Source organism: Patagioenas fasciata, chromosome 19 (assembly GCF_037038585.1).
Source record: "Patagioenas fasciata isolate bPatFas1 chromosome 19, bPatFas1.hap1, whole genome shotgun sequence".
NCBI lineage: Eukaryota > Metazoa > Chordata > Aves > Columbiformes > Columbidae > Patagioenas > Patagioenas fasciata.
This window is the reverse complement of record NC_092538.1, coordinates 7,936,802-7,960,175: the sequence shown is the minus strand read 5'-3', so window position 1 is coordinate 7,960,175 and position 23,374 is coordinate 7,936,802. Positions and strand designations below refer to the sequence as shown.

The 23,374-nt window shown below is 54.2% G+C and overlaps 2 protein-coding genes across 2 annotated transcripts; both read right to left on the bottom strand.

The window, feature by feature from the left end:
* Positions 1–669: 669 nt before the first annotated feature.
* On the bottom strand, positions 670–2,482 carry LOC136110056 (C-C motif chemokine 13-like). Its single transcript, XM_065853222.2, has 3 exons — positions 1,708–2,482; positions 1,315–1,432; positions 670–920 (listed from the first exon to the last, which is right to left on the bottom strand). The coding sequence occupies exons 1-3, from the start codon at positions 1,778–1,780 to the stop codon at positions 821–823; spliced, it is 291 nt and encodes a 96-aa protein (XP_065709294.1). The 5' UTR covers positions 1,781–2,482; the 3' UTR covers positions 670–820.
* Positions 2,483–2,588: 106 nt separating this feature from the next.
* On the bottom strand, positions 2,589–3,853 carry LOC136110055 (C-C motif chemokine 13-like). Its single transcript, XM_065853221.2, has 3 exons — positions 3,702–3,853; positions 3,396–3,510; positions 2,589–3,129 (listed from the first exon to the last, which is right to left on the bottom strand). The coding sequence occupies exons 1-3, from the start codon at positions 3,772–3,774 to the stop codon at positions 3,024–3,026; spliced, it is 294 nt and encodes a 97-aa protein (XP_065709293.1). The 5' UTR covers positions 3,775–3,853; the 3' UTR covers positions 2,589–3,023.
* Positions 3,854–23,374: the final 19,521 nt, after the last annotated feature.

Below are 23,374 nucleotides of genomic sequence, written 5' to 3'. Positions count from 1 at the left end.
GATGAAGGATGCTCCAGGCTCCCTGTACTTGCTGGTAACGTGCCCAAAAGCATCTGATTTTTCTATTTTTTCTTGTCTTTAAGGAAAATATTGACATGAGTGACATGCTCAGTATGGTCCAATTTCCTTCATTTGCCCTCCCCATTGCTGCTGTGATGAGTGGATGGGTTGTAGGGGCTACAGGAGGATTTTCCATGTGATGAGGTGATCCTGGGGGACCTGGACCACCCCGGCACAAACAAGGTCACCCCCATGGGTGCCTATCTCCAGGGGTCTGACTGAGACTGAAGGACAGTGCTAAACCTCCAACCACCTCTCCTTCTACAGCTGCCTCTATTTAACCCCTTGGCCCATCTGGGAAAAAACCAAACCAAACCCATGTCGCCCAAACGCAACTTTTCTCCAATTGCCAGCCTCTGCCTGCCTTTTTCCCTGCATCAATCTTCATCCCACCAGGCAGACAGCTGCCCAGGGCATCCTTAAACCCCACGCCTGGGCAGGGGCTGTTTCATCTTGAAGAGGAGCTGGGGAGCCTTGGCCTTTTGGGTTTCCCTGCCCTCCCAGGGGCTCCTGGACTATTCCTGGGTCCCCGCGGGGATGCACACCCCTGGTAAAACCCGTGTTTTCTCCCACAGGATTTACATCAACTCACTCCAGCAACAGGTCAGAACACAGCATTTTATTAAACCCATCAAGGGATGTACAGTAGTGTAGAGGGGGTGACAGCAGAGGGGATGGAGCCGGGTCCATAGCTTAACAAGATGGAAACATAAAAGTAATTATGGCATGCAAATAAATAAAGCTTAATAGGAAGGTAGCTTCATGTGGAGGCATTGGGTGACTCTTTCTGCCACTGGTACTTCTGGAACCAGCTCTCCTCCGGGTCCACACAGAACTTCTTCCCCTTCAACAGCTCCACACTTGGGGGGAGAGAGGGGCTGTGTTAGTTGGGAGAGTGCAGGGTCTGGCCATGCCTTGGGGTTCCCCCCCTCAGCTTAGGGATGCCCACAGCATCCTGTTCCACATCCCAAAAAAGTGCTGACTTTCAGCAGCTTCTGAAACCTCTGGCTTCCTTCCTGTTTTTCTGCTTGGCAGCTGAAACAGGCGCTTTTGGGGCTATTAGGGATAAAGCAGTGAGGAGGGAGGTGCATGTGAAGAGCCAGGGCAGGGCACCCCCACCCATGGGCACCCTTTGGAGATAGCTTGTTCTGGGGGATCCCTAAAGGCAGAGCAACAAGTAGGGAAGGTGGGCAAGCGAGGGTGAGGAGAGGGATGCCAGGGAGGAAGGCTGGGTGGGGGGCTGGGGGTACTCACCGCACAGCCTTGCGGGAGCAGTGGGAAGGCGTCTTCTGGTAGCTCCTGATGAGGAAGGCTGGGATTTTCTGCTGGATGAACATCTCCTTGTAGCAGCATGGGCTGTAGGAGCTGCGCACTGGGATAAGGCAAGAGGGGTTGGTGGTATCCATGCCTGACACAAGGGGTGCAGGTGCTCCAAAGCCCTCCCCAAGCCGATTTTTGCTTGTTTTGAACAAGACCAGAGCAGCCCTGTGCTTGGGCAGCTGGTGATGCCCTCAGCCCCCCAAACCCATGGCAGAAACAGGAGTTGAAGCTCTCATCCCCCTTCCTGACCCCATACAATCCCATCAGTGCGGGAGCCGGCGACAACATCAGGGCCATGGTGGGGAAAGTCTCGGTGTTGGTACTCACAGGAGGCACCCTGGCTTCCAATCCAGAGATCCACCAGCAGCAGGGTGAGCAGGGCCAAGGAGAAGAACTTCATGTCCAACACAGGGCTCGGTCAGTAACCAGCAGCTGGCAGCTCTTGCTGACTCGTGGCCACCGAGAGCTACCTGCCTCTCCTCCCTGCAGCTCGGTGTGATATATCCCCCGACCAGGCTTTCCATGACAGCTCTGGACTCTCCCCAGGGAAAGAACCAACCAGAGATATTGATAAAGGGCAACCAGTGAATGGAAATTCCTTCTCCTGGCCACTCCAGCCCCTGCAGTACCCAAGGGCTGCTGGAAACTGTGGTGAGCAGCTGGCATCTCCGCACTGCTGGTGATGCACTGTGGCCAGCAGTCTATTTTGGGTTGGGTTTTACCACTGACAAACCACACAGGATGATGCTCACACTTGCCAAAGCCCAGAGTTTATCTTCAAAACCCACCCATTGTCAGCTCAGCTGCAATGTCTCTCTTGCAATTTTGCACAGGGGTGAGTGGCTCGGCAGTGACCAGGCTCATCCCAGCCCACCCTGAGACCCATTGCTGGCTGCCCATCGTGGTGGCTTTGCCCACCATGGTGCCTGTCACAGTGGCTGTACCTGTCACATCTCGTGGCATTGTGGAAATATGGGCTGTCAGTAGGGCCTGAGCAGGCATCCCTGAGGGGCAGCTCTGATCAAATTTTGGCCAGGGGTCTCCTCTCGTTAAGATGGCTGATGAGGAGCATGAGAAGTCCCCTCCTCTGGGGCTTGGCTCCTCGCAGCTCCTTACAGACCCCAGCACTTACAGCTGTGGTTTAACATCTGGGTAGGAGAGCCAACAGCAGGATCTGCCCACTCCCAAGACACTTGCACAGACAGATGTTTGCATGCGTGAGATCATGTTTAATTCTGTTCAGCGTGTTGTACAAAAAATAACCATGGAATTGCTCCCCCTTAACCCCTCTGCTGCTGCCAGGCAGGCACGCACAGCCTCACTGACATGCTGCTGCTGCCTGCAAGGGGTACAGGCAGCTGCCTGCGTGCCAAGGCAGGGCTGAGAGTGTGAGGCCGGCAGTGGGTCTGGACCCCAGTGTCCTGTGGGGCCAGCACACCACATCCTGGTGGGATGCCGGGGATGGTAAAGGCCCTTAGCCTTCAGAGAGGTGGTGAGGGTCATCGCAGTGTGATGGGGAGGATGTCCCCAACAAGCTTCCATATCCAAAGTAATGTCCCCACAGCTGGCTCAGCAAAGGGGTCACCTTCATGGTGTCCTGTCCTCTGTACAGGGGACTCCCCGTGCTGCCTCCAGCCACCCCACTAGCTGGGGATGGAGAAGGAGCTGACTTGGAAGCTCTGCTGGTACCTCTTCACCCAGGGCCTGCTTGCCTGGGTACAGATTTCCTTCCCGCTCTTCACCCTGAATCTGGGGCAGAGACAAGATGGGGTCAGCAGGGTGGTGTTATGGGGACTCCGGTACTGAGTTTCCAAGGTGCTCGGAGGCACAGAGGATCAGGATTGGACCCACCAAAACCAGGCACAGGGTCTGGCAGGGTCTTGAGGGGCTTTAGTTGAAGATGTCCCTGCTCATTGCAGGGTGGTTGCACTAGATAAGCTCTGGAGGTCCCTCCCAACACAAACTACTCTGTGATTCTATGATTCTATCTCCAGGGCTGGGTTTAGGGTACTCACATCACAGCCTGGTGCGGGCACTCGGGGCTGGTGACGTAGCAGCTGACAACGTTGTCTCTCTTGATCCTTCTTGTCTGGAAGTTGAAGCAGCACTTGTCCGGCACGGCTGGGGCTCCTGGGGGCACAGCGCCAGCTCAGCTTAACCCACAGCTCCCCACCTTCCATCACAGCCCTCCCACGGTGGCCATGGTGACTCTTTGAGGGGACCCCACCCTGTACCCTATACATGAAGCAAACCCATCCCCAGGGCCCTGGGGGCTGCTCCCGTCCCCCAGCTACAGGGACAGAGCAGACAGCAGCGCTCACTCTGGGCCAGGCGCTGGCAGCACAGCGCGGTGAGGAGGAGGAGGGCATAGACCACCCCGGCTGCCTTCGCCATGCTGGGCTGCAGGAGGGCTGCTCGGTGGCGCCGGGGCAGAGCTGTCGTCTGCCGGGGTCAGGGCTACCGGGCGGCTTTTATACGGGAGCAGCAGGGCTGATGTCCCTCCGGGCCAGCGGTTGTGTGGACAGGGGGAGGACCTGGCCCCCTGCCATGACTTTTTCCCCTGCAGTGACTTGGTTTCCAGCCATGTCCCAAAGCACACAGGGTGAGCAATATCAACCCCCCTCAGCACAGTCCTGGGAAGGGAAAAACCTGCTCCCAGGCTGTGCTTTTGGCTCCCCATGGGCTTGGGATTTTTCCCGAGCTTCTGCCTCTAGTGTTAGATTTGCTGGCTGGCTTACTCCCAAGTTTGGCTCTGTACCCCTGTCCCCTGGGCGGGTTGCACGTCCCCTGGGTGGGTTGCACGCACCCTGGCAGGAACCCCAGGGTGGGCTAGAGTGTCTGGGCATCTCCCTTGGACAGGACCAGGGCCGGGCTCAGCACCCCGCAGGGTCCCCAGCAGCTGCAGGCACACCTGATGGCCTGTGTCCTCCCCCTGTACCACAAAGTTTTGCATCCCAGATGAGGAGACAAATGGCCAAATACCCACCCCACACCTAAAAAACCATAGAGAAACAGCTTCTGTTTGGTTGCACCAGGCATGTATATGGGACTGTGTTGGTTTTGGGGGCTTTTGGGGCCCATCAGGACCAGGAGAAGGCTCCAGGTGGCTCCTGTTCCCTCCTCCCAGTGCCAAAGCAGTAGCTCATGTTCTTGGCCGTGCTGAGCTGGGAAAGGCAGAGGCCAGTCTGGGGTTTCTCCAGTGGATTTTGCTTGACCACAGCTGTCCAAAAAAACCCCTTTCCCCCCGCCTCCACCCCTTGCAAATCCCAGGACATGTCCCATCTTCCTGCAGCTGGCAGGTGGTGGGAAGCGGGGAGGAGATGCAGACATGCATCCCCACCAGCTTGGCTGTGTGGGCAGCCACGTCCCGCAGCGTGGGGCTGGGGACACCGATGACACCCTGTCGGTGTTTTCGCCACCCTGGGCTGCCATGGACACCCGACTGGGGAGAGCATGGGGTGTTGGTCCAGGCAGGGACCCACCCCCATGGGAAAAGGGGCTGTGTCCCTCCATTTACTCTCTCCAAAGCCATTTCCCAGAAATCAGCCTCAGTTTTTTGGGGGGGTGCACATGTGAGATAACAGAGGGGTGCTGCAAGTGGGGCTGGGTGATGCCCCAGGGCAGACAGGTGCAGACAAGAGGGGGTCCATGTTTCCGTGCCTGGCTGGTGGAGCAGAGCACCTTCCCACCATCACCCAAATGCCCATTTAATCTCTCCTTGGGGAGACATCACAGAGTGGAGGAAAGCAGATGACTCTGGTCCTGGTCCAGTGCAGCTTTCTGCCTCACCTTTCCCTTCCCAGATCCATCCGTTCCATCTTATCCCCCTTCTTACCCCCCTTCCTACCCCCGTGCACCGAGGAAATCGTGCCCCAGCTGGGCTAAATGTGTCTTCCTAAGGGCAAAAAACGTTTCCCACAATAAGAAAGTGAAACAGAATCACAAGGAAAACAAAGGAGGGTTCATTGGACTTGGAAAGGCTTCCTTTAATGACTCATGTGCAAAATGCTGGGATACATCAGGCTGGGAAATTCCTGGGATGATGTTCCCAGCACCTGCAGCATTCCTTCATCCCGAGCCCCGGCTGGGGGAGAAGGGCTGAGCCCCGCAGGGGCGTGGGAGGTGTGGGTGTCAGCAAAATATATGGGACAGATCCTGCTCTTACTGCCAAGAAGAGCAGGGGTAGGTGGCAAATCTGGGATGCTGGCAGAGGCACTGTGGACACTGCTGGGGCTGAGCTCTCATTGTCCTCTTCAAAAAATTGGCAGGGGCTCCAAATCTCCCACTGCTGAGGGGGAACGAGGATGTTCCCATCCCGCTGGCCCCACCTGGGCATTGCTCTCCACAGCTTTGCTGCATCCCTGAGCAGAAAGTGCAAGCAGCTCCTGGGGAAACCGTTGCCTCGGCTAGGAATGAGTCGATGCTTAATCACCTTCCGTGCTCAGAACCAGCCCCAGCCTCATCCTCCCACTGAGCTCTGCATTGCTGGGGCTGCTGGAGAGATGGGCTGCTGCAGGACGGGCACCTTCTCAGCAACACAACCCTCCTGGAGATGCTGGCTGTCCCTGGGTGAGGGTCACCTTTTCCAGCCGTGTTTGCAGATGCTTTATTGATGCTGTGGTGCTCTTCCTCGTTTCAGCTGAATGATAACCCTGGGGGAGGAAGATCTAAGTGCAGTGTCCTCAGGATGGGACGGCTGCTGCAGCTGGGGCAGCCAAAGTCATGAATGTAATCAAATCAGCTTTACCAGCTCAGGTCTGTTTTCTATAAAGGATTTGAGTTATTCTTCTCCCTTTTAAATCTCTGTCTTGGTCAGATCAGCTTTTCCATTACCTTGCTGGGGCTGATGGTGAGATAACCACTAAATGTACATCCCACAGGTGCTATTTCCTTTTTTAAGGTCCTTGCCTGGCCCCGGCCACCTGGGACTTTCCCACCTGCATGTGGAGATGGTTTATATTGAGGTGGGCCCACCCTCGCCTGTCCACAGGAAGAGGTGGCTCACAGTCCCCAGAGCCACACGTGTCCCTGGGAAGTCCCACTGGCTCCTGTCCAGATGCCACCACCTTCCCCAAAAAGCAGCAGAGTCTGTTAGCAGGTTTTAGTTTGTTTGTGTGTTTGTTTGTTTGTTTGTTTGGAGCCTGTGCTCCTGGCTGAGGGCTGTGCTGGGGCAGCCCCCCTTTCCCAGCTGCTGGTGCTGGGCAGTGGAGTGCATCACCCTACATCCCTCCGGCCCCAGAATGGGGAAAGCATCCCCAAAGGGAAAGGTTTTCAATCCCAAACAGTGGCTGATGGGACTCAGGGTGCCTGTGGCAGAGCTGATCCCAAAGGCAAAAAGCTTTCCATGGGGATGATGGTCCCTCCTGCAGCAGCCGGGGCAAGGGGCTTTGTGGTACCTGTGTTGTACCATTCAGGCGGCTCATCCCCCAGCGTTTCTCCTCTCTCAGCTGTCCTGGGCTGAACTCTCCCCCGTCCACGGAGTCCCCGCTGTCTGCTGCCTGACTCATTTCCCGTGTCCTTTGGCCCCCGGCATCCTGGCTGCCTCTGCACGAGGACCGGCCCTGGCTGAAAAGCTGATTTCATACCAAACTCCCCCTGCTTGAGATTATGATCAGGGCTGGGATGCTCGAGTTGAGTGCTCTCTTCCCCCTCCCCACTCCCCAAGCTTGGCCTTTGAAACCCTGGAGTTTAATACTAAAAATAAACCCAAAGCATTATCTGCACCCTGATTTCTGCAGCTTGCACATGCCTCATGATTTCCCAGCAACCTGAAAGGAAAGAAGCAGCATTTAATGATAGAACAAAAAGAAGAAACCTCAAAAGACAAGCGAGATGCTCATAAAATCCTCTACACCCAGGAACTGGGGTCAAAAATAACTTAAAAAAATCACACTAAGGACATGCTGGGCTCTCTGGATTTTCTGCAGGCACAAGGCTGGGCAGTGCTGGCAGGATGCAGGGAGGTGGTGATGAGCAACAGGGCTCCGCATCGCCAGGGTGTGGGGGGCTCTGCTGCACCACCCTGAATTCCCCTGCTACCTGACCACGAATCCCTGTGGTGTTTTTCCCCAGGCTGCAGCTATCAGCAGCCACGATCTGCTTTTGTGGGGTTAGCGACTGTTAGTGTTCACACTGATTTTCTGAAACCACCTGCCCAGGAAGGAAAAGACACTCAGCAGAAGATTAATTCATTTCCCTCGCGACCACCCCGGGGTACTTTCCTTGAGCATCTTTCCCCAGCACCACTCGGAGCTGGGGGAGCCAGGACCAGTGTGGCCGTGCGGCAGCCCTGACACAACTGCCCTTTCCCCTTGGCATGAGTCATTTCTGGAAATTTCCCTAATATGCTTTTACAACTGTTTCCCGGGCGAGGTGCCAGCCCACGGGAGCCCTTTGGCCCCAAAGGATGGGTGCCCTGGCTCTGACAGGCGGCGACGATGGCGAGAGGAGGATTTGGGGTGCTGGCTTGGGGTGCAAATCAGCGGACAGGTTTCCGTATCCCTCCAAGCTGTGACTGCTGTTTTTCCTCGTCTTGGCACAAGATGTCAGTGCTGCCCAAGGAACAGCTGCTGGTGCTGTCCCACCGTATGGCCTGGCTGGGCCATGGTGGTCCGTCTCCATCACCTTGGGGTCCTCAGCCTGGGGAGCTGCCCGGCTGCTCCTGAGTCCCGGCTGTGCCCCTCACACCGGGACTTGTTCCGACTGATGGAGATGCACCAAGATCAGCAGGTCTCAGCCAGCGCCATGGCCTCAGGTCCTTCTTTGCGGACACCACGAGGCTCTCAGACACTGCCGGTCCCATGGGAATCATCTGCAGAGAAACCTGGCAGCCAGGACAGGGAAGCTGGAGGAGAATCAGCCCCATCCCCATGTCCCATGATGCCACCATTGCTGCCACTGGCCATCCCCTCTCTTTCTGCGGTGTCAGTTCGTGCACAACGGATGGAGAGCATGTCGCCCAGGGCCAGCAGCCCTTGGGGGGAGATGAGCTACTCCATGCTGGGGAAAAAAAGGAAAGGGGATACAGGGTGAAAAGAAGTTGGAAATGAAAGTATCGAAACCCTCTACCAGCCACATGTGTAAAGGGGGGGGGCGGGGAAAACCCTCAAAAGACTGTTGACAAGTCTGGAGGCTTCTGGGACCTTGGGTGACCAGAAAAATAACACATCAAAGACGTCGCATATGCCTGAAGACAGATAAAAACTCTGAGCCAAAATATTCTATGAATATTTAACTACCATCAATATTTAATTAGCAGATAGAAAGAGATTAAGAGCAAAGGGATCTATCATCTGCGTGTGCTCCAGCCCCGCTCTGTGGGCTTGGGGTGGCCCGTGGAGGCAGTGGGGGGCACAGGGACCTCCAAAAAAGGGAAGTAGCCCACTGAAAGGAAAGGCTCTGCTCTGGGTGGGAGAGGGGAGGGATAACTTGTGCATGACCCAGGTGCTGTACCTCTGAGACAGCCTTCCAACTACAGTCTGCAAACAAAGTCTTTTTGGAGATTCAGGATACTCCAAAAAGCGCATTTTTGCCCACCAGCACCATGGGTCCCCCCATATTCCAGTGAGCTGGCCACTGAGGGCAACAAATGGAGCTGGGGAGCTTCTGTAGAGAGTGGGTCAGGATCTGAGCTTTCCCAGGGGATGCACAGGCCTGAGCTGGGGGCAGATTTTGGGGAGCACAGTGCTGCTGGGGGCTGCTCAGCCTGGGGTGCTCTGTGGGCCCAGGGCACAGGAGCTCCCCTGGGGGGCACATCGGAGACGACTTCTCACCCTGCCTGAGTCCGTCCGGCTTTTGGTCCATGCTCACCCTCCTCCAGACTTGAAATCCTCCTGTTGTTCTGCTGCCTGTGACACCCTCTGCCTGCCCCCCAAACTGCCCCCAGCCCATGCTGCTAATGCTTTGCATTGGGTGTCTGAGCCATATGCGCCTGAGTGTCTAATCCACTATTAATCCCGAATGACTAATCCTTTTAGGTGACAGCAATGGCTCTAGGGTGGCAGGAGGGGAGGGGATAAGCACCCCATCTGCCACTGTGGTCCCCTCCTAGACTGTGTCCCCGTGTCCCTTATGTCAGGGGACATCTCAGCAGCCCCCAACCTCCAGCCCAAGCCCATGGCTTCACAGGAGGCTCATCGTGGGCCACCGTGATCCTCAAGACTGGGGTGGGTGCTGGGAGAGGTTCGAGGTTGGGGAGGGCTTGTCTTGGCCATTCCTGGAGGTGAGGGGGACAGCTGGGGGTCCCACTACAGTTCAGCCCTGGGCTTTGGGCCCCCCTCTCCCATTCTTTGAGGTTATTTCCCTCTCTGGGAGCTGCCTTAACTGACAGGGACTGGAGAGGGCAGTAAAAGCCAAGCTGTGATGGATTTTCCTTGCCTGCTGGGCCAGACGCAGGCAGGACCTGGGGGATGCAGGACAGGCACATTTGCAGCCCCCAAAATGTCTTAGAAACTCTTGCCAGCCCCTTCCCAGCCAAATCATTGCTTGCACAAGCGAAGCACTTTGTGGGTGCAATCGTGACGGTGTCTGGATCCAGGAATTTGGCCTGGATCAGGTCTTGGAGATGAGGATGGGAGGCTGGGGTTGGGATGGTGACGGACACTGCCCACCCTGCACTGCCCCATTCCCTCTATCCACCCCAAAGCTGTTCCCTGAAGCCAGATGATGAACAGTAGTACTGTGTCCTCTTGCAGACTGTGACATCTTGGTGGCTTTACTCTCCCAGCTGGGGTTTTGTGGCCGACCTGGTCCATGAGCATCTCCTGAGCCGTGGATGCTGCGGAACAGGGGAGTATTTCACACCTGCTGACGGCTGCTGGCAGCATGCAGCCAGCGAACCACTTCACCAGATGCTTTTCCACCAGCTGGGGATGTGGTTTATTTTCCCCTCATTTTTGATATTTTTGAAGCAAAAACCCTCAATGCCTTTTCTCCCTGCCACAGCAATCTGGTCGAGCAGGGGGAGCCAGGCAGGCTGGGAGTGGGAACAGGGGGTCCCCACAGTCCATTTGCCTGGCCAGGCAGAGCCCAAGGGGCACCCAGAGAATAAAACCACCCTCCCAAAGACCAGCCTGGTGTCTTTAATCACCAGCAAAGTCAAGCCTGGCTGTCACAGCACCTGACACCCACATGCACCCCGCAGCAGTGCTGTCACCCCGTGGCGGTCCCCGGCCCCTGGGATGATGGGGATTATGCTGGATCACTCATGTATAAAATTGCTCCTCATCCACCGAGGAGCCCGTCGGCAGGGGAAGCCGCGCTGGGCTCCGCTCGCTGCCTCGGTGCGGAGACCTGCCGGGCCCTGTGCCGCGCGGCGATGCGGCGATGGCTGCAGTTTCCATATCTGGGCCATTCACCACTCGAGACTTTTAGCGCCCGGAGCAACGGCATGTACTGCTGATGAGTTCTTTCTGCTCCAGTAATTACAGTGAGGAATTTGTCAGAACGAGCTTTCTAAAACCTTCTTGTCTTGTTCTGATTTTACCTGGAGTGTAAAAAGTCATTAGTATGGTAAAACGGAGGCTGTGCTAAGCCAGCAAGCCATCCAGATAATGCAGTTTACATCCACTACACACTCAATATGCACCAAAAAAAGAAAAAGAAAAAAAAAAGCTAGCTTTCTATTTTACCCAGATGGAGTTTTCCATGATTGAAATTAGCAGGATGGGAAGGGAAGCAGAGAAGGTGGCCGGGCTGTGAGCTGGGCACGTCGCGATGTACCGGTTGCTGATGCCTCATTTTCTGTCCCCTGGCTGTGTGTTTGGCTCCCGAGGCGCAGAGAGACCCGACTGCTGGTGCTCTCTGAGGTGTGTCAGCCCTGCTATTTGGGGCAATTTGGGTTTCACCTGCAACCTGTCTTTCAGGAGCTTCTCTCCTACCTGCAAACACAAGCCCAGATTCATCCGGCACGTGTCACAGTTTGGAGAGGCTCCTGCCAGCCCAAGCCACAGCCTGTGGTGGGGCTCTGCTGTTCCCGTACAAAAAAGCTGGTGGAAAACTCACTCTGACAATGTCTTGGATCCCCCAGGGCTGCTGCAAGCATCCCACTGTGAGGCATCGAGCCCAGGGTGGGGAAAACCCCTCTTGATCTCACCACGGCCTGAAAATAGCATCGTTTGTGGTTTCAAACCCCCTTTGGGCTCCGGTTTCAGGGATATTAGCAGATGTCAGGGAGCATTTGGGGAACTCAGGCTTGAAATGAGCCAGTAAAAGAAAAAAATCATATCAATAGGAACAAATAAGAAGCTGAGGTCGGAAGTTGCAAAGCCGGCGTCTGCACCGTCCCCGCTGTTTTCGGCAGGGAGCCGCAGCCCCGGTTCACCGGCAGCGCCAGTGGGGCTCTGCCAGCTGTGAGTTGCTGACCCTGCCAGGGGAAGATGGATGGATTTTTAAACTTTCCAGCCAAAAATATATTCAAAATTCAACCATTCCTCCCATGAGCTCTTTGAGGGTACAAAGACCTATGTTTCCCTTTGCTGCACCCCGACTCTGCATGCCCAAAGGGCCCTGGTGTGCAATTTGCAGTGTCTCTGATTAATATTAATTATTCCCTCTTATTAACAGTGTGAAACCCCATATCTGTGTGCCCCAGAAATGCTGGCGGCTTCATGCTTTGCTTCCAGGGTAAATGGCAGGTGAATAAGATTAGGAGCTGCAAGTGTGTGCCATCTAAGAGCCTTAACTGGCATTTCCCAGAAATGGCAGGGAAATAATTCAATATTATTTATGTGATGCCGTTACGTTGGAGCCGGGCTTGGATCACGCTCCCTGAAGTTCGAGGAGACACCTGGGACACACCAAAGGGTTCCCCCCACCCAACCATAAATCAGCTCCAAACAGGGTGTCGGAAGTGTTACAGGGTTGAATTTGGGAGAGTAAAAGTGATGGGAAGGGTCTGGGTGCTTTGTTTTCCTCCCAGGTTCCCCATTGGCTGCTCCTGGTGTCCCCAGCCAGATGTGGGTGTCCAAAAAAGGGACCTGAAAATCCACCCCTCCCAGTCCGGCTGTCACCCTGTGGTGTTGGCGGAGCTGTGGAGATGATTCAGAGTATTTGGGGTGCCAGTAAAGCTGCCTTGGGATCCAGTGCTGGGGAAGAACAGCACTCATCTGGCTACTATTTCTGTTTTGCTGGAAAAGACAGAAGTTTTGGGTTCGTAAAGGGAAATGAGACACTGGTTCAAGGTCAAGCTCCAACGGCTTTGGACAAAAAAACAGAAAATTAACCACATGCGGATAAATCAAAGCATCCCATGTCATGGTCCCAGAGGGGGCTTTTCTTTCAGCTCTTTGCCCAAACACAAGGAGAAGTGAGGGGCTGGATGACCCTGCTCCTAAGCCTAAACCTGATCCTAAATCTTACCTTAACACTAACCCCTAAACCTAACACTAACCCTAACCCTAAGCCTAACCTGAACTCTGACCCTAAACCTAACCCTAACACTAACACTAATCCTAACCTAACCCTAACACTAACACTAAGTGTAACCATAACCCTAATCCTAACCTAACCCTAACCCCATGCCCTCGGCTTGGCTCTTGCTTTTTCTTTCTGTCCCTTTTTCTAACCCAAGTTTCCAGTATTTTGGCTACTGCCTACTCTGCAGTGCTGCCCCTGATGCTTCTCTTCACCCCTCCATCAGGAGGATGAGGAGGGTCTGAGTATACTGCGGGATGGAGCATCTCTCAGGGGTGGCTGGATGGATGATCTGATGTGTTGATTTAATGTGATCACTGCTGTTTACCATCCAAAATACACACAAATATCGCCTGTCAAGCACGTAATCTGGGATTCTGTCTAGAGGAAAGTGAATTCAGTTATTTGTCAGAGTATATTCCCTGTTGCTCGCAGCAGCCAGTGAGGGCAGGATCCGAAAGCTGCCCCTCTTGGTCGCACCCACCCCTCCCTGTGCCACCCGAACATGTACCCACTCCTTGGGGACACGTGTCTCCACCAGTGCGTCCCACTCTGCTGGCACAGTGGTTTTACTGGGCTGGAACAGGATTTCTTCACCTCCCTTCCACGGTTCGGTATCCCCGGGTGAAGCACCAGCTGCGGGAGGAGGGCGTTAAAGTGATTGGAAAATGCTTTTAACAAGCCTCAAAGCCACTTTGCATCCTCACATTGTTTCCAGTAATAAAGTTGGGTTATTACAAAAATCTATTACCATCAAACTCTGCTGATAAGGCTGCAATCCATCCGCTGTGAGGTTTAATATTCCTCCTGGAGAGCTTTCCCTTTTCTGCTGCTCCAGCCTCTTATCTGCCATCACCCACCTGGGCGGGCTGTGCCACAATCTGATTTGGGTTGCCATTTCATAGAATCATAAAACCATAGAATCATTTTGGTTGGAAAAGACCTCTAAGATCATCAAGTGGGGGAGGATGTTTGATTTCTAATCAAGTTTCAGGATGCTGAAGCTGTTGGATCCCACTGGGATGCAAAGAATCCACACAGGGAGGGGCAGGGAGGGATATCCAGGTGACACCGTGGGACTCAAAGGTGTAAATTGGGACCCCCCCCCCTCAAACTTCCCTTCCCCCTCATTAAATATGGAGATTTTATTAACAGCAAAATGATCTGCCAGCAGATGAAGTGCAAAGCCCCGATGTGTGCACCAGGGTTCAAAGGCTGTTGCAAAGAGCAGCAGCTTTTGGGGAGATGACGCTGCACCCCTGAGAGTGGCTGGCAGCAGAGCAATGGGAAATGGAAGATTTTCCCTCAGTTTCTGGCAATTTTAGAAAGGGGAGAAGAGGAAACTGCTTTGGGATGGTTTCTCTTCCGCTGATTATGGGCAGATGGAAATGTGGAGGAATAAGGAAATGAATAAGGAATAAAGAGTAAGGAATAAGGAGTAGAAAACAAGGCATAAGAAATTAATGAGGAAATAAGGAATACGGAAATGAATAAAGAATAAAGAATAAGGAATAAGTACTATGACAGGGTTTATTCCTGGCCCTGCTCTGATCCCAGAGCATCCTGTTACCACAGACACCGAACATAAGAGCATCCTCCTTCTAGCTGAGTTTTGGGACTACTTGTGCAGGGGATGCTGCCGGAGCCACCCCTCACTTCCAGCCTGGTTAAGTGGGAGCCTGGGAGAGAGACCTCAGTGACAAATTGCCCGCTTTTTAGTGGGATTAAAAATAGCCGCAGGCTCCTGGGATGGCACTAAGGCTCTGGCAGACCTGGCTTGAGGCCGGGCTGATAACACCGGCGCCAGTGTGTTTTTTCTGGAGAGCTCTGGAGAGGCAGACGGGGAGACAGCGAGCCCCACAGTTCCGGGGGAAGGGGGCTCACCTCCGGTCCAGGACCAGCATCAATCCGTGGCCACTGTTAATTGCTATCAGAGACGCAGCGCCTCAGGGGAGGGGTTGCTTGCCCAGTTTGGGCTGGGCTGATCCCAGTCCAGGAGGGCTATAGACCATGGGAGCCGGTGGGACTGGTCGGGTCATTTCTGCTCTCACTGGGCTCTGCTTTGAGAGGGAAAAGATTCTTTTTCTGGGTTTATCCAGAACTGGCACATCTGCCCGGACTCAGTGCTCAAATCACAGCTTTGCACTGGGGAGAGACTCAGTTCGGGGTCCTTCTGCTCATTTTGGGGTCCCTCAGACAATTTTGGGGTCCTGCTCAGCTGCAGCCCTTGCTGCTGCCTGGGGAGGTCTCAGAGGCATACAGCTAAGAGGGGGTAGCGCAAGAAGGGGGGCAATTAATTAAGATCACTAATGGATGGAGCAGGGTTGGGCAGGTGTTCACTGCTCATGCCAGCCTGGCTTTTCCCATGGGAATCACCCCGCTGGGAGCATCCCTGACTCTTTCCACCCTGGCGGGGGCCATCTGGGGCCAGCCCTGGCACTGAGCACCTCCACAGAGCCCGTGTGGTCTCACCGCCTTCTGGAGGGAGAACATAAATCTTTCAAGGTTGCAAATGTATTTTTTTTTCCTATTCTGGGTGAAGAAAATGGATTTTTTTTTGCAACTTTCTTCACTGTCACTGGTATGAAGAAGTGGGAGAGGATGCTGTTTGTGCACTGTAGACCCCTCCTTGCACAGCCAAGCAGAAACTTCCCTTGCCTTCCCTTTGCACATTCTTATTTTCATCTCTGCCTGGTTCTTTTGGGAGAGTTTTGCATGTGGCAGGGCAATGCTTGATGATATGGAGAGGGGCTTGTGCAGCTGGGGTGCCATGGCATCCTATGGGCCAGCCCAGGGTCCTCCTGTGCTACACCCTTCAGAGGATGAGAACAATACTCCTGAGGTCTGAGATCTGTGCTAAAAGGACGCTGTGCTCAGGAGCGAGCGCGGATGAGGTGAAGGAAGGTGACAAAGGACACCCTGCAAGTCAGTGGCAGAGACTCAGCCCTTTTACCCACTTCCTGCAGACCCTGAAAGGCTGTTTGACTTTGCAAAGCACAATCCCAGGCTGGGTAAATGCAGCCCCCACTCTGTGCTCCTGGGATCCATGCCCAGCTCTGGGAGAGGAAGATGAGGCTGAGGAAGGATGTGATTGTCCATCAGACACACCGAGGAGGTCAAAAAAAGGCTGCAGACGTCAGAAAAACCATCCCTACATCCAGCACTGTTAGCAGGGTCGATGTAAAGGATGCATAGGACACGTCACCAAAGACGTCAGGGGCTTTAATTGAGATGTGACCACCTGTAGCCAAATACTGAATCATCTTTGGCCAGATATTGTCAAGGTCAGGAGTGTTTCATTGAAAAAAAGTGCTGAGCTCTGATACAATTTTTTTGCCAGAAGCCTTAAATGCCGCCTTTTGCCACAAAATCGTGATCCTCTCCCTTCCTGCCCCTGAGACAGCCCAGCAGCGATCCCTCTGGAAAACCCTCCCTCTCTCCTGACCATTCTCCATCCTTCCCTTCCACATCTGGACCTTCTAGAAGCTTTATTTTCTTTTAAAAGGCTGCTGCATATTGAGCAGAAAAAATGGTGTTCAAGGAGGCTTTTTTGACCCTGGTGCTATAATTATTCCGGACTCCAGCAATGCGTGTGGTTCAAATACTGTTTTCCCCGATGCTGCCCAGCCCTGGATGCTGACTTCTTTCTGTTGGATACAGGATATGGTACCAGAGGTTCAGTGCAGGTGATGGGGATGCAGGCAAAGCTCTTTGCATGGGTTTCCCCGCAGGTTTTTGTGTCCTGTGAATGCCTAGGTGCAAAATTAGGGTTTTTCTGCTGGTTTCAGGCACGTCTGGGGTGAGACCTGGTGGGTGAGACCTGGTGGGTGAGACCTGGTTGCTGCTGCTGCTCAGGCTGCTGCTGCCCATTCCCTGTCCTGGTGCAGGCAGCATGTTGCTGTTGGCCCCAGAAAGCAAAGCAAGGAGCCAAACCCACACCCTGCTCCTATCTCTGCCCTCGCCCTGCATTTACCCACCCAAAAAAAATTAAAAAATCACAACAGCTCATTCCCATTGAGGATCTGCGGGCAGGGGGGAATGAAGGGGTTAATCCACTTTGCACAAAACCAGATGGGAAAATGTTTGCTGCTAAATCAACTCCTGAAAAATTCATGGTCCTAAATGGTCTTCCAAGGGGTTCTTCCCCTGCCCCGGAGGGATGGGAGCAGCCCAAATCCCAGCTGGGAGCTACTAATAGCAGGAAGGAAAGGGCTTTGCTGGGCCCCGCTCCAGATGGGACCCCACACCCCCGGGACATCCTGGCCATTACCGGGGTGGCCATTAGGCAGTGCTGGGGCTGACCCCGATGAATTAGCAGCTGTTCCACCGTTATCACCGTACATGCCAGCTGGGCAGGCGCTGGGGAAGGGGCTCTGAGCTCTGGGATAAAAGCCGGGCTCTGCTTTTTCTTTCTGAGGCTGGTGGGTTGGGGAGGTTTCCACTTGCTGGGGGTGGACAGGTGCCCCATCTGTCTGTAGAGGAGCCCCAACAGCCACTTGGGAGCCTCTGGGGTAATTAGGGCTGCGTTTGATGACTCCTTGCATGCAATTAGCTGCTCCAGCACCGGGCTGCCAGCCCTGCAGGGAGATCCCCCTGGGGACATGTCTGCTGGTGTTGAACCATGTCCTGTGGGAGGAGGCACTGGGGAAACCCCCCTCCTGCTGCCAGGGCCTGGCATTTCTGAGATGATTGGGTGCTTTTGAGGAGTGCAATGGGGTGCCCAGCCTGGGGCCGCTCTGCAATGGGTGTCCTATAGGGGATGCTCATGGTGGTGGGACCCTGGAGCTGCCAGCGCCCTATGTCCAGGAGCAAACAGCCCGATGTATCGCGGTGCCTCCGAAATCGAGGCAGGATGCTCGGCTGGTCTCAGCCCTTCTCTCAGCGCCTCCCCCACCACTGTCCCTGTCCCCGACGAACACTGTTGTGACAGGTCCAGCGAAGGGGAAAGGGAGGCCCTGCTCGTTGCCGGGGCTGCTCGGCCGGCAATGGTCATGGGTGCTGGGACAGGTGGTGGAGGGGACCCGCTGTGGGGGATGTGGAGCCACTGGTATGGGGGTGCTCAGCTGGAAAGGTCACGATGACTGTGGGGAGAGAGCGGACCCGAGATGTGGAGTGTCTGGGGGTAGGGGAGGCAGAGAGAGTGAGTGTGAGATGGGTGGAGGCAGAGATGGGTGGATGGATGGATAGAAGGAAGGATGGATGTAGAGATGCATGGATTGAAGCTCAGAGCATCCTAGTCGGGGTGGTGGAGATGTTTTTTTGGGGAAAGCAGCTCAGATCCTGCCCCACCAGTCATGTGTGTATCAGAGGGGGCTTGTCCTGGAGCTATTTGGCATGATGGAGGGGACACCAGGGCCATGCCAGAGCTGTGGGAAGGCTGCACCCCACAATGATCTCATCTCCACAGCATCATTAAGGGCTGAGCAGCCTTGAATCCTCCACCCTGCCCTCTGCCTCATGGTCCTTATGTGATTAGGGACCAGGGGAGGCCTAAAAGCGTCTGGAAAATCAAACTACCTGAGCCAAGCCAAGAGAGGGGGCGACTGGGAAACCAGAGTAAATGGGTTTTTCTCCTCCTCTTAAGTGCTTTTCCCTGTCTGTCTTTCTGTCTTCGCCAGCGAGGCAGGGAAGGGAGAGGGAGATGGGAATGGAAAAACAAGTCGGGGCTGTCGGGTGTCCCCTGGTGAGAGTGCAGGGACGCTGATGGGGACCTGTCCTGGGGACACAGCCACCACACGCTCTCCTGCACGGTCCCAAACAGCACAGGCTGGAAAAGAAGGGATTCTGCGTTTCTTTTTTGTGAGATATATGTATGTATGTATAAATATATGAGGTCTGAGTCTATGATGGCAGTAATCCCCTGAGAGTGGGGTGCCTTTGCAGGAAGGGGCTTGCAGACACCCACCCTGTCTCCTTCCTGCTCCCCAGCCCACTCAGAGTCTAGAAATAAGTGTTTGCATTGCTTCACACCCTGCTCCAGGTGGGTGTACATCCATGGGGGCTATAGAGTCTGTGTTCCAGCTATTGAAACCACTGATGCTCTGAGTTTTCCCATCCTGCACCCTCAGGCTTTGGTGATCTGCAGGTCAGGATCCAGCTGTCCCATGGGATGAAAAACCTCCTTTTTCTTAAGGCAGAACCTCGTGCCTTTAATTTCCCAGTGTCTGCAGGTGCCTCACTCACCATGAGGTCCGTTGAAGACCTTGATATTTGATTTTGGTGCTGCAAATTCCCTCGACCTCTCCAAAATAACAACAGAATAACACGGACTGGTCCTCACCGTGATGCTCCCTGCATCCAGTGGCACCCAGCACTGGGTACTTGTGGCCTCAGTGATGCCACCAGCCCACTGCTGATTTTGGAGGAGCTGCTTTTGAACTCATCTAAGTGGCTAAATCCTCCCCCCAAATCTCCACTTTAAAAACAAAACAAAAAAAAAACAAACAAAAAATGCCAAACAAACAGCAAGACAAGAAAAGAAATGCTATTGCTTGCTTCCCCGGCTGACAAGATAACTGTCCCCTCCAAACGAGTTGCTGTAATTAGGTGCCTTGAATCCCCAGTGCTGGAGAAATGTGGTGTTCATCAATTTTCTGCAAGGATGCTGGGATGCTCTGTTTAATTGGGGGTGTTTTGGCACGTGGTGGATGCTCTCACGTGCAGGTGGAGCACAGCCCAGCACCCAAACACGGGGATTTCCGTGGGAAACCCAAGCTTTGCTATTTCCCTTTTATTTTTTTCTTCCTCAGGAATACAGTGAAAGATGGGAATGGAGAAATTTCTCCATGGGGTAAAATTTTTTTGAAGAGGAAAAATATCACTACTGGTCTGTTGAGATGTTCCCCTCTGAACCACTGAGTCTGCAGGGCTTCCTACTCATGGGGCCATTTCACTCCCCCATGCTGAGCCCCAACAACTTTGATAATGTTGACTTGCTATATCAGATAAAATATTAAAGGTCTATGATATAGCCTGAAATTAATATTTTAATAGAACGTAAAAGTCGAGGCAAAGACGAATCCAAACAGTGAAACTGAAATGAAACATTTTTAACTCACAAGAAGGAAAGGGCTTGGCACTACTGCTTTGATTCGCCCTTCCGTTGCTTTTATATGCTATTAAAATATTCATTTTAATATTATAAATATTGCATTCAATATCTAATGCGCCGTTACACTGTTTGGGGCACCCGAAAGTCAAAACAATTTGCTGGCCATGGGTACCATGGGGTGTGCTCATGACTTGCAGCATCTCAGTGCTGAAATGTCTAAGCCCATTTCTTGCTTCTCCAACCCATTTTCCTCTGCCAGCATCTCCTGGGGAGGAAGGAGACCCATGGGGTGGCCCTGGAACCATGATGGGGACAGTCCCCCAAGTGGCCAGAGGCAGCGGGGAAGAGCAGAATAGAACCATGAACCCTGCAAGGAAACCAGTTGGATAATTAATTACAATAAAAGGCTTTTTTTCCCCCTTGCTTTAGAAATAATGATATAAAATTAATTTATGGCAATTACGGGATTTCTGTATTTATGTCATTATCAGAACTATATAAGGAAAGTGGATGATATAAATGTATTTTGGCCACTGCTTTGAAGGGGAGGGAATTGATATATATATTTTAATCATGTTCCAGGACCAGCCATTCAACTCCCGCGCAGAATTATCTGTTGGGCCGGGGTGTGGATGCTCCGGCCACTAACAAGGCAGCTGCTGTCAGAGAGAGTTTATTGTGGGTGAGGAGCTTCCCCGCCTGCATTCATCTTTATTGGAAAATAATGGGAAAACTGGAGATTTGGGCTGAGGGTTTCACTGTCCTGGGGTGTGCCCTGGGCTTTCTTTTTTTTTATTCTTTGTGGTTTATAGGCAATTTATTGATTTTGGAGTGTCCCTGGGTGCACAGCGTGAAAAATAACAACCCAGGGTGTCCCCCAGGTGCAAAGCCCCAGCCGTGGCTCTCGGCTGTTTCTTTAAAGCCCCCCGCAAAAAGTGGGGTTTGGTTTTATGTTTATCTGCACTGCTGTGTCTGGGCGGGGGGCGCACCCCTTGGGCCCTTCTCACCCTCATTCATGTGTTTCATAGCCCCGTCCTTGCGTTAATCAGCGGAGCCAGAAATGCTCCGACGTGTCTTGGGGTGCACGGTTCCTGTGCCTCAGTTTTCCCATGAGAAGGGAAGGGCGGGTCCCCTCCGGACCCTGCACCCGTCACCCGGGGGTCCCTTCGCAGCAGTCCCCATGCCCACTGCACACCCCCACCTCATGGTTCTGCCACAACACCTCCACAGCGGCTCCCACAGGGATTAGGGCTGGATTTGGTGATTAGTACCTCCCGGGCGCTGTTATCCCAGCGATTAGCGCTGCCCAGGATTACAGACAGGTGAAATACAGGCCAGGGATTCCTGGGGACAGGCCGGGCTGTCCCGGCACCGCCAATGCTTTCTGCCCAACCCAGCACAAACGCTCCTGCTTGGGGTTTTCTCCCGGAGCTGGGATTTCTCTACACAGAGCCCGTAGGGTTTACACCTCAAAATCCTTCCCTGTGTGCAGGGGCTCAAGGGGCTGTTGTGGTGGATGTGATGCCATCCAGAGTGAAGCCAGTGTCACCAGGGTGAGTGGGACGCATGGTGAGAGGTCACCGGTGCCAGACTGTGTCCCCAGGCTGCCTGGGGGTAACATGGGAAGCCAGACCCAGCCCTGCCTGAACATCCCTCAGTGTTTTTGAGGGTAACTCCTTGGGAAATCCATCCTTGGGCTTTCTAGTGCATCATATGCCCGAAAAAGCAGGGGATGCTCAGATGTGTCTTCATGAAGACAGAAGGGATCCTGCACCAGTGTTGCATTTTTGACCTTTGCTGCCTTGGCTCCTGGTAAAACAACAGGATTTATCTCTGGCAGCTCCTCGGTACAAGTGGCAACCCTGCCGGCATGCCAGCATCGGTCCTCGCTGGGGAAAGAGAGATCGCAACCACTCGGTCCGGCCCACCCCAGCCCCTCCGCCTGCCACAGCTGGAACCATAAATAAAATTCAGCGAGGTTAAAAATACTTATTTCTGTAACAGTTGAAAAATATCCCAGCGGCGGCGCCAAGAACCTGCCAGAGGCACTGCGGGAAGGCAGGAGGGATGGCACCAAGCACCCTGCTCTAAAAGCCCTCATCCATCAGGCTCCTGTGATGGGGCAGGACACAGTGTGGTCCCGTCATTGTGCCCCAGTTCCCTGAACCTGGGGAAACTGAGGGTCTTCCCCATCACCCTCCAGGCAAGCGGGGGAAGGATAAATCATGGCTGGGCTGCTGCTTCGCTCTGTCTGCTGCTTCGCCATCCCTGGGGATTCAGGCCCATGAGTCAGCCCTCCCCTCCTCAAAGCAATCGGGAGATTGGCCTATAAATCATGGGATTTTTATGAAAACAAGTGGTGGTCGCCTGGGCGGTGGTGTGGGGCCACTCACCACGGCAGCCAGGGCTTTTTCAGTTGCCAAAAGCGATGCTCTGCCCTTCCCATGGTGGGTTTTGGGGCGGGCCCCATCTCTCTCACCCTGGTCCCTCTGCCATCCCTCAGCATCATTTGCAAAGACCTCCTAGCAGCACCCAAAGGTGACTGGGGTGTGCAGGGACTTAGCCTGGGGGCTGTCCTCCCCCTTTGACACTGCCAGGCTACTGATTCTTGAGGGCATCTTCAGCTCCTGTCACTGCTCAAGGTCAATCCCATTAATTGCCGTGAATTATTTTGGCATTAGTGGAGATGTCTTATGCACTTCCACTGTAAATGAGGCTGCCAGGATGGACATGCTGGCCAGTATTTCCTTGTGAAGGGAGATGGGGGAATACATGGCAGCAGGAGGGAGTGTGAGGGTGCGCAGGGGCAGGTGGAGGGAGAAAAACCCACCCTTGAGCAGGGGCAGCAGCCGGGAGGGCATGTGTGAGCCATGTAGGGAATGGATGTGAGGAGGACTTGGTCCCCAAATGCTGACATCCCCACTGGGCACCGTGTGGTTGAGTGGAGTGTGGCGTTCCCAGGGTATGAAGGCAGTGATGCTCCCCAAAAACACATCTCTCCCACGGTTTCGTAACGGCAGCGGCAAGGTGGGACATGGGGAATCCCTCCTCAGCCCTGCTGTGGGCATCTCTGGGACCTGCAGGAGAGGGTTCCTGGGTGTGTGGTGTGGGGGCTGACACCAGGCAACCCACAAGGTGTTGGAGCAATGGTGGTTGAACCCCCACCGCCAGGAGGGCACAAGGGGTCTCCAGCCATGTGTGGGGGTGCAGCCAGGCCCTGCCTGTGTACACAGTGCTGCAGGGAGTGGGGTGATAGGGCTGATCCCCCTGGGGAGCCACGGGCAGAGGGGATGGAGAAGCAGGGGACACGCTGGCCACAGCAAGGCTAGATGGGGAAGGGGCCCAAATTCCCCCAGCGTGGAGAGAAGAGACCAAAACCAGCTGGCCCTCTGCACCCCAGGGGTGACAATGCATATGCCCCCCGGTGCTCCGTACCTCTCTGCTCCCCCTCACCTCTCTCACCGGGGGGTCCCCAACCCCCTTTTTTAATTATTTCCCCTTGCACTGCGGTGCACGGCACGCAGGGGAGGG